We start from the raw sequence: 12,497 nt of genomic DNA on the forward strand, positions 1-12,497 counted from the left end.
TCCCACTTCAACCCTCTCTGTCTCTGTCTCTGTCTTTCTCTCACTCACTATGTGGGCCAACAGCTGTCCTATCCATTGGAGTGAATAATTAAGATGGCTCCCACATCGTACAGACGCTGCTGAATATTGAACACACTGCATGGGTATGCGGTTATGGTTCAGCTCATTGTGTGACTTAGAGCCAGAAACTGGATTTGCGTGTAAACATTTGTGGCATTTGTGTGTGTGTGTGTTTGTGTGTGTGTGTGTAAGTGAGGGAAGTGTATATTGGACCGCTTCATTACGTATATCTGGCTCATTAGACCGTATGTAATATACAGTACAATGTGTGCGTGTGTCTGCATGGCAAGTCATGTCAAGGCAAGTTTATTTGTATAGCCCTAATTCACAAGCATGTCTCAGAGGACTTTACAGAGAATGTGTCTAACTAAATCTAGCTAAGAACAGTCAATACACAGAATTGAATGACTTATATAAAGCATATAAAAAAACAAGCATCGAAGAGAAGTGGGGGCGAGAACAGAGGGAGGGAGAAAAGAGAGAAGGGAGGAAAGAGTGGAGCAAGAAGAGGAGGAGAAGAGAGTGGAGAGAGGAGAGAAAGAGAGGAGAGAGAAAGGAGAGGAGGAGAGAGTGGAGAGAGTGGAGAGAAAGAGAGGAGAGAGGAGAGGAGGAGAAGAGAGTGGAGAGAGAGGAGAGAAAGAGAGGAGAGAGAAGGGAGAGGAGAAGAGAGTGGAGAGAAAGAGAGGAGAGAAGAGAGGAGGAGAAGAGAGTGGAGAGAGGAGAGAAAGAGAGGAGAGAGAAGGGAGAGGAGAAGAGAGTGGAGAGAGAGGAGAGATAGAGGAGAGGAGGAGAAGAGAGTGGAGAGAGAGGAGAGAGAAGGGAGAGGAGAAGAGAGTGGAGAGAGAGGAGAGAAAGAGAGGAGAGATGAGAGGAGGAGAAGAGAGTGGAGAAAGAGGAGAGAGGAGAGGAGGAGAAGAGAGTGGAGAGAGAGGAGAGAAAGAGAGGAGAGAGAAAAGGAGGAGGAGAGAGTGGAGAGGGAGGAAAGAGAGGAGAGAGAAGAGCATTGCAGTTTAATTGTGCTGGAGGTTTCAGCACCTTGGACAGCGATGGCACTGAGGAGCGAGCGTCTGTGCGTCATGCCTCACTGATTCTATTCATTCTGCTCACCTGTGTGAGCTGATCAGTTAGTGCAACGCTGAAAGTCTTGTGCCACATTCTTCCACGTCCCTTTTCCCCTTGATTTTACAATTGTGTTTTTATAGGAAATAAAGTATATTTATTTAATAGCAAGAAGAAGTCCGACTCCTGATATTCATACCACATAGAGAGAGAACAGAATAAGAAGACAGACACTAACTACTCTAACCTTAACCTGAACTACCTAGCAACCAAAGAATCTGGCTAATCTACAGCCTAACCTGCCCTACCGTAACCTACTCTAATCTAATCTAACCTTAACCTGAACTAGCAATACAAGAATCTAGCTCATCTACAGCCTAACTTAACCTACCCTATCCTAACTGGTACCCCTCAGCCTTAACCCCACATGCCTGTGAACCAATTTTGAAGTGGAGTGGTGTGTGTGTGTGTGTGTGTGTGCGCGCACGTGCATGTGCAAGTGTGTGTGTACTGTCCTGTGTGGATATACATGCATTTCCATATATTTGAGAGCTCATGTGTCCATGCTTGTGCAAATGAATGCTTGTGAGTGTGTGTGCCTCTTTCTATAGCCAAGGATACACTGGGCCTCTGCCTGGTATATGGTCTGGTCGGGCTGGTTGACATGCTGCATGGCGATGGCGTGGGGGAACTCATTGAGCATCCGCTGCTGGAAAGCCTCCAGCCTCTCATAGTCATGGCCGCGGCACACAAACTCCTTATTCTGCAGAGGGAGCGCCAAAGACGGCGTAGAGTTAGCTTGACATCTAGTGGCCACATGTTGCCACTGCAGCCACCAAAGGCAGGGCTTCTTGTCATTATAAATGACATTGAATGGGATTTGCTGAATGTCACCTCATGCTGGAGGTGTCTTGTATAAGAAAATTGTTTTATTTCTCGGTCTATTTCTTCTTTGGACAGAGTAAAAGTGTAAATGTATTCAAGAGGCTATTGAGGATACAAAGAGAAATAGGGAGGAGCCTTTTTCTTACCCGTAAGAAGAAAGGGAACTTCTTTCCATAGAATCCCACTCTAAAAAACTCAGGCTCTAGTCTTTGCTGGTCCATGATCTTGTCATAGAGAGAGGCCTCCATCATCTAGCAATGGAAATCAATGACAATATTACTGCATGTATCAAGCGATAAAGCCTGTAATATAACTACTAACAACATGAATGACACTGCTTCCTTTGTGGGATGTTTTTCTGAACGGACCCTTATGATATGGTAACGGTCAGTTCCACCAACAGCCGTTGCTCTGGAAGCTTGTCTGTAGCTAATGTATTGTGAACCACTCACCCTCATCTTGCTCAAGTTCCTGTAGTCGTAGTAAGACTCATATTGGTCAGCGAGCTCTCGGCACAGGATGATGCCATTCTCCCAACACTAAGGGGAGACACACACACACACACACACACACACACACACACACACACACACACACACACACAGTTGATCGCATGCAATCTTCAAACATGGTGAAAGCAATACACCTGTCCAGTTATTTTAGACACGCATAAATAAGGATAAAGCATTAGGAGATGGAGCCATTTTCAACTGATGCAACCGCTTCAAGCCTTGCCATTGTTCTGCTCTGGTGCTGCAGAGCTGCACCGCCTCCACTGGGTGGCACTGCTGAGCCAACAACACCAGTGAGCTGTCATCCTTCTCCATGCAGGTGCATGCAGCTCTCAGCCAACTTGCTAATTAAATGAAAAGCTTTTCTTTCCTGCTGCTTTTTAATCCCTGTGCGGCAGCACGGGCAGATGGCACCGCTCGTGAATTTGCAGGGAAATTGGACTTTGAGTAACGAGGGGAGTGTGTTTTAATGACTCTGCAGAGCTCTGTGATTTGATCAGGGACGCTGACATTTTTGGGTGTGGAGTTTTGGAGGGCTTCCATAATGCCGCTTTTCCCTGAGAGCGCACGACAATGAGAAGGGTGGTTAGGATAAAGACATAAGATGGGAGGGGCAGAATGAGAGGGAGTGAGAGAGAGAGGATACGTGATGCTGGAGAGAGCGAGCTAGAGAGAGACAGAGCGAGAGAGTGAGAGAGAAACAATGGTACTGTGCTTCCCGGAGAAGAGGCAGTATATAATGACAAGACTAAGGGCAGTGAGGGAGGTACAGTACAAGAGAGAGATAGAACCGGCTTGATGGGTGGACAGATAAAAGAGATTGACATACTGTATACTGTAGATGGAAGAATGCTAGATAGAGAGGATATGTGATGCTGGAGAGAGGGATCTTCTTGGCAGTATTGTTTCTGCTTAACAGTCAAGCCAACAAAGAGAGAGCGAGAGAGAGAGCGAGAGAGAGAGAGCTTGTGATAATAGAGTGTGTGCTCCAGCCCACCTTCCCCCTGTCGAAGTTCTGGACGATGGTGAGATGTAGAAACTCTTTCCTCTGCCACTCGCTCTGCATGGGATAGTTGAGGAACTCTCTCAGCGGCCTCTCTGACCATTCCAACAGCTCGTCATACAGCAGTAGGGTGTAGGAGGCCTCTGCAATGTGTGCACGTGCATGCATATACACACACGCACACGCACACGCACACACACACACACACACACACACACGTGAAAAAAAGACAAAACGAAAAGAATGTGTGTGTGTGTGTGTGTGTAGTAGGTGAATGCATTTACACTCAGTGCTGTCCATGGTGCTGATCCCTCATTTTAGAGGAGTAAGTGGCGTTCCTGCTTGCTTGCTCTCTCTCTCTCTCACTATGTTGTGCTATGTGATTTGAGCTGCATTATTTTAACTGACTACATTTTTATTTGTTTTTCCGAGTTTGGTCGGTATTAAGGTGCACAATTTTGGTGGTCTAGACAATAACACACAGCTCACCTCTACAACACACAGGTCAGGTATTTATTGATACAGCAACTTTTTGTGCAACTCTAATGGGCAACAGTGCACAAGGAGCTGCTTCCACATTGCATCAATGACATAGAAACATGTTTTTGCCTGGAGGGCTACCCAGGCTATCTCAGCCAGAGACACAGCAGTACACACATGCACAGATTGCACACACACACACACACACACGCGCGCGCACGCGCAAACACACGCACACGCACACACACACACACACACACACACACACACACACACACACACACACACACAAACACAAACAAACAGATCCAGGTGCAAAGGCTTGTGCATCTTTACTTCACACACCTGTACACACGCCACACCACATCAGACCAAAACGAGTACTGTATATCTCACACACATGCACAAACATACACTCACACATGTCACACATGGCCGTGCCTTGAGACGTACCTGTGTAGTTCTGTGCTTTCAGATGCAGGTCATAGAGTTTGTGAATGTAGCGGATGTACATTTCCTCCTTGTTCAACTCAGTTTTGTAGAAGTTCTGTAGAGAGCAGTGGGTGGTTGGGTGGTGATTGAACAAAATAATATAATTGTTTGGGGGCAAAACAAAGAGAGGGGAAGAGATTGGGAGCAGGTAATCATGAAAAAGATGGAGAGAGAGTGGGTGATGCAAATGAGGACAAAATGTAAAAGTGACACAGACAGATTGCACTGTGGCAGGAGTGCAACCATATTTTTCATCTGCTGATTAACGGTGACTTTTGTCCCATCTGCCTACGCACACCCAGGTGCTCCTGCAGATGACTGCAGTTACATAAGACTGAAGGACTGACAGTAGGGATAAAAAGGGATAGTTCGGATTTTTTTGATGTGGGGTTATATGAGGTACTCGCATACAGTCAGTGTACTACATGCAGTAGAATGCAGCCACCGCAGTCTCAGTTTGGAGAAATTGAGACCGGATGCGTCAGGCAAGTAGAACTGTCTGCTGAGTGTGAAGGGGGCTATGAACAAAAACGTAACAAACAAGCAAAAAAATACTTAAAAAATGCTTCCATACTGCTCACCTGGCGTAATCCAAGTCTCCACAAGCCCTGAGATGCCAAGTTGACTTGAAAAGATGTCATTTACACCCTGTTTTTAGCTGAAAACTGCACTGGAGGTGCAGGAGGAGGTGGAAGTACCAGCTGCACATGGCTGGCATTAGAGGGCTTGTGGAGACTTGGATTACGCCAGGTGAGCAGTATGGAAGCATTTGATGTATTATGTATAGACGGTTTTAACTTGACAACAATAACAAACGGTCACAACCGGTGAATATCCGGTTTACTAAATCAGCTAAGAAGAAGAATATCCGGTCTACGTCTGTATACAGGCTGATATTCGGCTCATATTAAATGTTAACATTAGGCCGTGTCTCCGACAGACACAGTAACAACGTAGCCTAGCTATTTCGGTTTTTATGTCTTGTATTAGTTAGTAGTTGTTGTTGTTGTTGATAGTTGCCATAACAACCACCCCTGACGGAAAGACGTGCACACGCTGGGTAGTAGGAAGCGTTGTTGTCTGGTCCGGAGCTAGTCTCGCAGTAGCCAGCCATGCTGACGTCGACGGTGGGTCTGACCACGTGAGACTAGTCCAGAGCTAGCCTGAGAGGCTAATAAAAGCTACATGTTACAGAGTAAGCTGACTATCAGTACGTTATTGCACGCATTGGCCTATCTTTACATTTAAACGTTTACATAGCAAAAATAAAAACATATAAATAGAAGTATGTCAGTGTTTCCCCCTAAACTGCTGAGAAAGTGGTGGACACTGCAAATAGTTAGCACTGTGAAGATGATACAATTCAGTAGGTGGTGGTAATGCAACATTTAAGGTTGCCAACTGCCATAAAACACAGAAGAAGAAGCTGAGAAAAAGGAAGTGCTGTGGGGTTGTAGCTGGTGAAAACTCTTGTAAAAAGCCTTGTGTTAGTACAACTAAAGACTCTGATGCTTTTAGAAAGCCAGACGGGGGAATAACCATGACTCACCAGTAAACTCACAGTACAGCCAATCTTTTTACCATCCACCTCTCCCAGCTTCATACAATCCCTGTGACAGACAGAAGCAAGCGAGTTACGACTCAAGAGGTGAAGAACTCAGGCACTCAGAGCATAGAAGTGTGCACCTGCTATAGTTTGGGGGATGATAAAGTGTGTATCCCACCTATAGTCTAGCAGTCTTTCCATTAGGCGCGTGACGGTAGCAATCAGAGAGATCCCACTCTCCCTCCATGTCTCTCGCTCAATCTTCTTCAGCAGGCTGGAGGGAAAACGGAGAGAGACAGAACAAGATAGAGACATTTAAAGGCAGATGGAAAGAGAGAGAGAGGCATTAAAGAGAGTGAAAGAGAGCGAGTGGGAGGGTGGGAGTGAGGGAGGGAGGGAGGGAGGGAGAAAGCAAAGAAAAAAGAAAAGAATTCAAAAGAAAAGAAAGAAGAAAAGCAAAGAGCAAATCAATCACAGTCACTCCAATGTCACCTATGCTTGTTGTCCTCCCCGTGGTACTTAGCTAGTTATAATGCCACACAGGGCAGGGAAAGAACACTTTTATATATAGGCCACAGTGACTGATTTACCAGTCAACTAGATGTGTACACTCTCCAAATAATACCTGGTAAAACGAAGCCTGGTAAAAGCATCCTGTTTACATGAGCTCACATTCTGTTTCCTTCTCCTGATCAGTCTGTCTTCCAGCCCGCCCACAGCCATTTGCACACAATTTAGTCCACAGGCCAATCAGGGACCTTACCTCGTAGTTGACAACATAACGGACCAATTAGGGATGCCGCTGGAAAAACAACAATGGTGTCACGGAGCGGTACCGTTAACGTTCGCATAGAGTAAACACAGCCGTAAGTGCAGTTGCAGAAATAGACAACAATTAAACAAGAACAAGACTATGCACCAGCACAGTTTCTCGGCAGAAAAGATGTTTTCGCCGTTCTTCCGAGTGGATTTACGATTGGATTTGGCGATGCTGGCCTGATAGGCTGAAGGAGTTGTCTGTCAAGGCAACTACTCCCGCCCACTGAAATCGATGTGAGCGGCTGATAGCGTGCGTAGAACGAAACACAATGTGAGATCACATTATGAGGATGGTTTTGACCAGGCTAGGTAAAGCAGACAAACACCACAGCCACCACTTGGCTTTCCAACCCTCCCCCCTTCCCCCTCACACAGACGACATTGAGAGAGCGAAGAGGAGAGTGTCTTACCTAGGGTACGGACCAAACAGAGGAATTCTACTCCGGACGGGAAGCATAGGCGGAATAAATTAATATTAATACGATTAATACCAGCACACACTCACACAGGTTAGTTTAGGGGTTAGTGGAGTTAGTAGCAGGGAGATAAATTAAGAAACTAAATCGAAATGATAGAACCAATAAAGCTAGAAAAGATAAATGTGGGATGCAATTATAAACAATTTAATTTCCAGTTTGGGCAGAAACAACACTGCTTGCTTGACTGCTTACTTAGCCTCTATTAAATATTAAATAGTCTACAGTCATTCTAAATGAGATATTATATAGTAATTACAGTAATTGAATAAGATACATTTAGTAAGAACAATATATTCTATGATACAGGCATAGATTTTAAACACCTTGTGAAGTGAGACTAAATATGCTGTAATGTTTCACATATAATGATGGTGGTAAGAGAATGATTGGCTATGAAAGATGATGGGGCAATTACAGTAGACACACACTGATAAAATCCTCATTAAAATCACACTTTCAATGACACTTATAGGATGTTAATAAGAGGGGCCGTATAATATGAATCAGAGATCAGATTTACAATGTTTTTGGAAGCTGTGTTGAAATGAAGGATTTTCTTTTGTTTTGTCATCCAAACTGGATGACTATGTTTGGACTAGGGGAATCAAATTGGCACAGAACAACACAAAAAAGCAGGGACACACACACACACACACAGGCGCAAGCACATACACACACTGGCACCACTAAGCATGCAGGCAGAGACGGGGACATGGGGACAAGGACAAGAGTTTGCCACAGAGGACGCGTGTGGAGGATGAAGGTGACTGGAGTTGAACTGCCTGCACTTACCTCTGATGACTAACTTATCAGTCTGTATCAATAGGTTTCCACTGAACAGCTACCCAAGGCTTATTCATTAACATTCATATAATAAATCGGATGGCTTAAAAGATATATCCGTTTCTACATATACCGTAGGTTTTCTTTGGTTAGCAGAATGAAAAACTCAACTTCCAAAGCAGAATACTTAGGGCACTTTCACTTGCACATAAAACAGGCATTTATTGTGGCAAAGGACCCACACGTTGTGGCCCACACAGGCATTCACCCTGGCAAAGGCCTGTGTGGGCTCAGCTGGGCTGCATCCTTTATGTCGTTTACCTCAATAAAGTCTGTTTTATCTGTGAGTGGAAGTGCCTCGGTGCCCTGCTTTTGAAATATAAAAGCTTTATTTGATATCATTCTGAATTGGGCTCAGTCCGAACAAATTCTTCTTGGCCTTATTGTGGTTATGTAGCTTCTCAGCATCTCTCGCTAAACCCCTCTCCGGTTCATTCATTGTCATTTTACAGTTTTGCCTCCTCGAGTTGCCTGTGGGCCAACTTCAATGAAATATCAGCGATTAGAAGTGACTACTCAATAACCCTAACAAAATACTCATTCTCACCCCCCCACCCCTTTCCTCTACCTTTATAGGTAGGCAAAGGCTCTTTTATAGGTAGGTAAAGGCTCGCCCTACAGCACAATATTCATATCAGATATGACTGATATGACTCAATCTGTCATTTCCCCATCAATGCACCCCTTCTTCCCATCTTGTTTATATCCATACTACTCTAAGTCCAGTGCCTGAATTTACACATCACATGAATTATTCAGTGTCACCTGAGTGCCTGTGACCTCAGGCCAAAAATACATTGCAGCCATTAGTGTTTTTTCCTCAATAAAATAAGTATGTCCCTCCTCCCTCCCGCCTCCCTTCCCCACCACTCACACCCCTCATAGCCACTTTTCTCTTCCTACTGCTATTCACATCTCTCCATCTCCCTGACTCACATGCTGTTGAAGAGCTCTCTGTAGGTCTCATCTCCTTTGCCCTCAGACATCAGGCTGTCCAGCTTGTCTATCAGCTTGGCCTCCACCTGAGAGGGGAAAACAGACCCAAAGTGAAAGGGCAGCCGGTTCAAACATTATTGATAAATTGACCAGCAGTAAGCGGGTTATGGATGGCTTAGAGTTTAGCATTCGACAGCATGTCAGAGCCTTTATCACAAGAAAAAATGAGGCAGACCAAGAATGGCTTCAGATCTACTTTGAGATTCACGGTTTAATCCTCGTCCAGCACCAGGGGAAGAGGTGGATGCGTACAGTGTGAATCCACCAATCAATGTGTGTATAAATAAATAAAAACAGCTAAATTCATACTGTATCTTTGGCTTGTGGTGGCCATCAGCAATTACTCGCTACCCCATATTATATTTTCAGTATAAACCTGAAATAATTACTCTCTACGATTTGGAGCATTTGCTGTAGCCTGCCTAAAGTGCAATATGATCGGGGGTTGATGTTTTTATGGCATTCTAATTACTTGGATATAAATAATCATGTCATTAAATCTGCCATTCTATATAAGTTTCCTGTTTGAAACCTGTTTGAAGTTGCCGCTGCGTCTCTGCTCCCAGTCCATCATGTCGTGGAAGATGGGGATCATGACATTCCTCAGGTCAGGCTGGGGCACCAGCGTCACCTCCAGGAACGGACCAATCATCGCTGGGATGAAGTTCAACTTGTGTTCGCCTGGAGGAGGAGAGACAGAGGTCAACACCGAGGTGAGCTTGGTATAAAAACAGTGATTTTCTTCACTTCACAATTGGTGACACTAGAGTGAACTTTGGGCTTTCTCTGCACTGATAATTGCTGTCATTAGCGTTAATGGGGAGCTGGTCTCACTAGAAACATTTAACGTGCTTTTAAATTACTTGATGATTACGATTATGTTTCTTTGTTTTATGTTCTATGTCGAAAAGTAAATTCTTTGAATATTGAGGAGATTGATTTCACACCTTGTTAATACACCTACTGCTGGAATGCACCACACTGATTTTTTACCAAAAGCTAACAGATCAACCCCATTACAACAATCCATCTATCCATCCGTTTATTGCAATTTCAGATGTGACACAGAGGCTTAAACGGCTTATTCCAGTGGAAGCCAAACCATCTAAAAACAGGTTTGTGCTTTCCAGAACAGAGATGCTAAGTGTGTTTTATCGTACCTAAATTCTGCCACATGCTGAAGATCTCACAGCCCATCATCACCCTCATGTCTCCATACCTGCATGAGAAGATAATAGTTAGAAATGTCTACTGCACAGAGCCGCATGTTGAGCGTGTGTGTGTGTGTGTGTGAGAGAGAGATAGAGAGAGAGAGAGAGAGAGAGAGAGAGAGAGAGAGAGAGAGAGAGAGAGAGAGAGAGAGAGAGACACACACACACACACACACAGAGACAGAGAGAGAGACTGCGTGGGGTTAGAGAGAGGAAGGATAATGAGAGACAGTGGGAGAAGGATAGGGTGGCATGTTGAGTAATAGTGTCTGGCTCATTACAGGCCACCCTACGGTATGCAGCAGAGATTGTCGAGGGTGTGTGTGTGTGTGTGTGTGTGTGTGTGTGTGTGTGTGTGTGTGTGTGTGTGTGTGAAGTTGCAAACAACACTTACTTTTCCAGTATTTTCTTCTTCTTGGAGGGTGAGAAGGACTCCAGTTGAAGACAGGGCTGGTTGATAAATATTACAGATAGATAGAAATAGGAGTCCCACACCTGGAAATGACAGCAGAAAATTATTGTGAAAACAAGCAAAAAAAATTACTCCAGTCAAGTTTTCAGGAATCCAGACAAAGAATAGTCAATTTGCATAGGCAGCCATTCTTGACAGTTGTGTAATGGCATGTACTGCATTTTCCTGAGGTTTATATACGATTGTAAGGAGGACTGGACAATGTCAGCTGTTAAATTACAGTTACAAAAGACAATATAGTATTTTTAACACATGTAAGTGCTCAGGAGATACTGAAACATAATAAAAGAAATGTGGATCTACTCACGGAGGCAGAAGCTTGAAACTCTTAAATTTCCTTAGTAGAGAAAACTTTTTTTAAATAATTGTTTTATTTCACTCACCTACATGTATTGTGTTTTTTTATTGCTTTTCTCACTTTGATTTTGTCAAACTATTTTTTGGCTTATGTTTATATTGTGCACTGTGCTTTTTTCGTTTTTATTATTTTACTTCCTTGTCGCTGTGAGGCACTTTGTAACTTCTATATATCTACAGTATATATACACATGTATAAAAGGGAGCATGTGGGCAATCTCTGTTTGTTTCAATTTTTGTCCCACGACACACACACACACACACACACACACACACACACACACACACACACACACACACACACACACACACACACAAGGAGGCATTGTGACATCACTGATGACGTAACAGGGATGTCATAAAGTCCCACTGATGATGTCATAGTGACATCACTGATGATGTTATCAGTGTTGTAAGATAAGATGCTTTCTGTCAGTGTGTGCATACTGTTATGGCCAGATCCACCCCCATGGCTTTTTGATTCGTTTTCAGACTGAGGGGGGTGGAGCTTACAGGGTGGTGCAGGAAGTCTTTAAGAAGAGCTTCCGGGTCAGAGTTTGTCCTCTAAGCTCTGGGACTCTGTCAATGAGAGGAAACATGAATAAGAATGCATGACTGGGAGCCATCTTGTGGCTGTGTGTGAGATAGTCTCTTTAAACTCTCTTTAAACAAGAGGGAGTCTGGCTAAATGCTGTGATATGGACAATGGGATGGTAGTTTACCCTGTTCTTTATTGGAGTGTGTTTTGAGTTTTGTCTGTGTCTTATAATGTCTACTGAACTACCAAACAGACACAGAGGAGCGGAGTGCTGTTCAGTAAGTGTTCTTCAGAAGATCTAAAGAAATGCACACACACGCAGGCACACACACACACACACACACAAACAGACACAGAGAAACACACACACACACACACACACACACACACACGTCAGTGTGTTTGCCCTTACCTTGTAGTCAAACTTGTCATTGAGGAAGTTTTTCCTCAGAGCATCAGAAAGATAAAGAACAGTTGTGATGATGACACTGAGAGAACAGGAGAGAAAGAGAGGGGAGACATCAAAGTGCATCATCACACACATCTTCCTGATATGCAATTGAAACGCCATTTGCACAATCCACATCTCATTTGTGTCCCTAACATGTTGTACATTCAGTGTATGTCATTCAGTTTATTTATTTGTAGACCAGTGGTGCCGGAACAAGTTTGCAATTAGGGGGGCAAAAGCAAGAAGGGAGCCTTGGCAAAACAAAAGAAAAATGCTTTTTTTGGACGTTTGGAT

The 12,497-nt window shown here is 44.0% G+C and overlaps 1 protein-coding gene across 4 annotated transcripts in view; it reads right to left on the bottom strand.

Moving 5' to 3' along the window:
• The window catches only part of dock4b (dedicator of cytokinesis 4b), a 246,388-nt gene that overhangs the window by 47,665 nt on the left and 186,226 nt on the right, over positions 1-12,497 (bottom strand). For 3 of the 4 annotated variants that reach the window (XM_083632228.1, XM_083632227.1, XM_083632226.1), the window contains exons 28-40: positions 12,165-12,240; positions 10,780-10,880; positions 10,335-10,393; positions 9,707-9,855; positions 9,115-9,200; positions 7,267-7,293; positions 6,216-6,311; positions 6,041-6,101; positions 4,453-4,546; positions 3,514-3,662; positions 2,457-2,543; positions 2,151-2,255; positions 1,741-1,882 (exon numbers count right to left, since the gene is read on the bottom strand). In XM_083632228.1, the coding sequence (XP_083488354.1) occupies positions 1,741-1,882; positions 2,151-2,255; positions 2,457-2,543; positions 3,514-3,662; positions 4,453-4,546; positions 6,041-6,101; positions 6,216-6,311; positions 7,267-7,293; positions 9,115-9,200; positions 9,707-9,855; positions 10,335-10,393; positions 10,780-10,880; positions 12,165-12,240 (1,232 nt within the window). The remainder of the gene's footprint in view (positions 1-1,740; positions 1,883-2,150; positions 2,256-2,456; positions 2,544-3,513; positions 3,663-4,452; positions 4,547-6,040; positions 6,102-6,215; positions 6,312-7,266; positions 7,294-9,114; positions 9,201-9,706; positions 9,856-10,334; positions 10,394-10,779; positions 10,881-12,164; positions 12,241-12,497) is intronic. The other variant, XM_083632225.1, reaches the window with a different exon arrangement.

This window comes from Poromitra crassiceps (genome assembly GCF_964638095.1).
Source record: "Poromitra crassiceps genome assembly, chromosome: 2".
Taxonomy (NCBI): Eukaryota; Metazoa; Chordata; class Actinopteri; order Beryciformes; family Melamphaidae; genus Poromitra; species Poromitra crassiceps.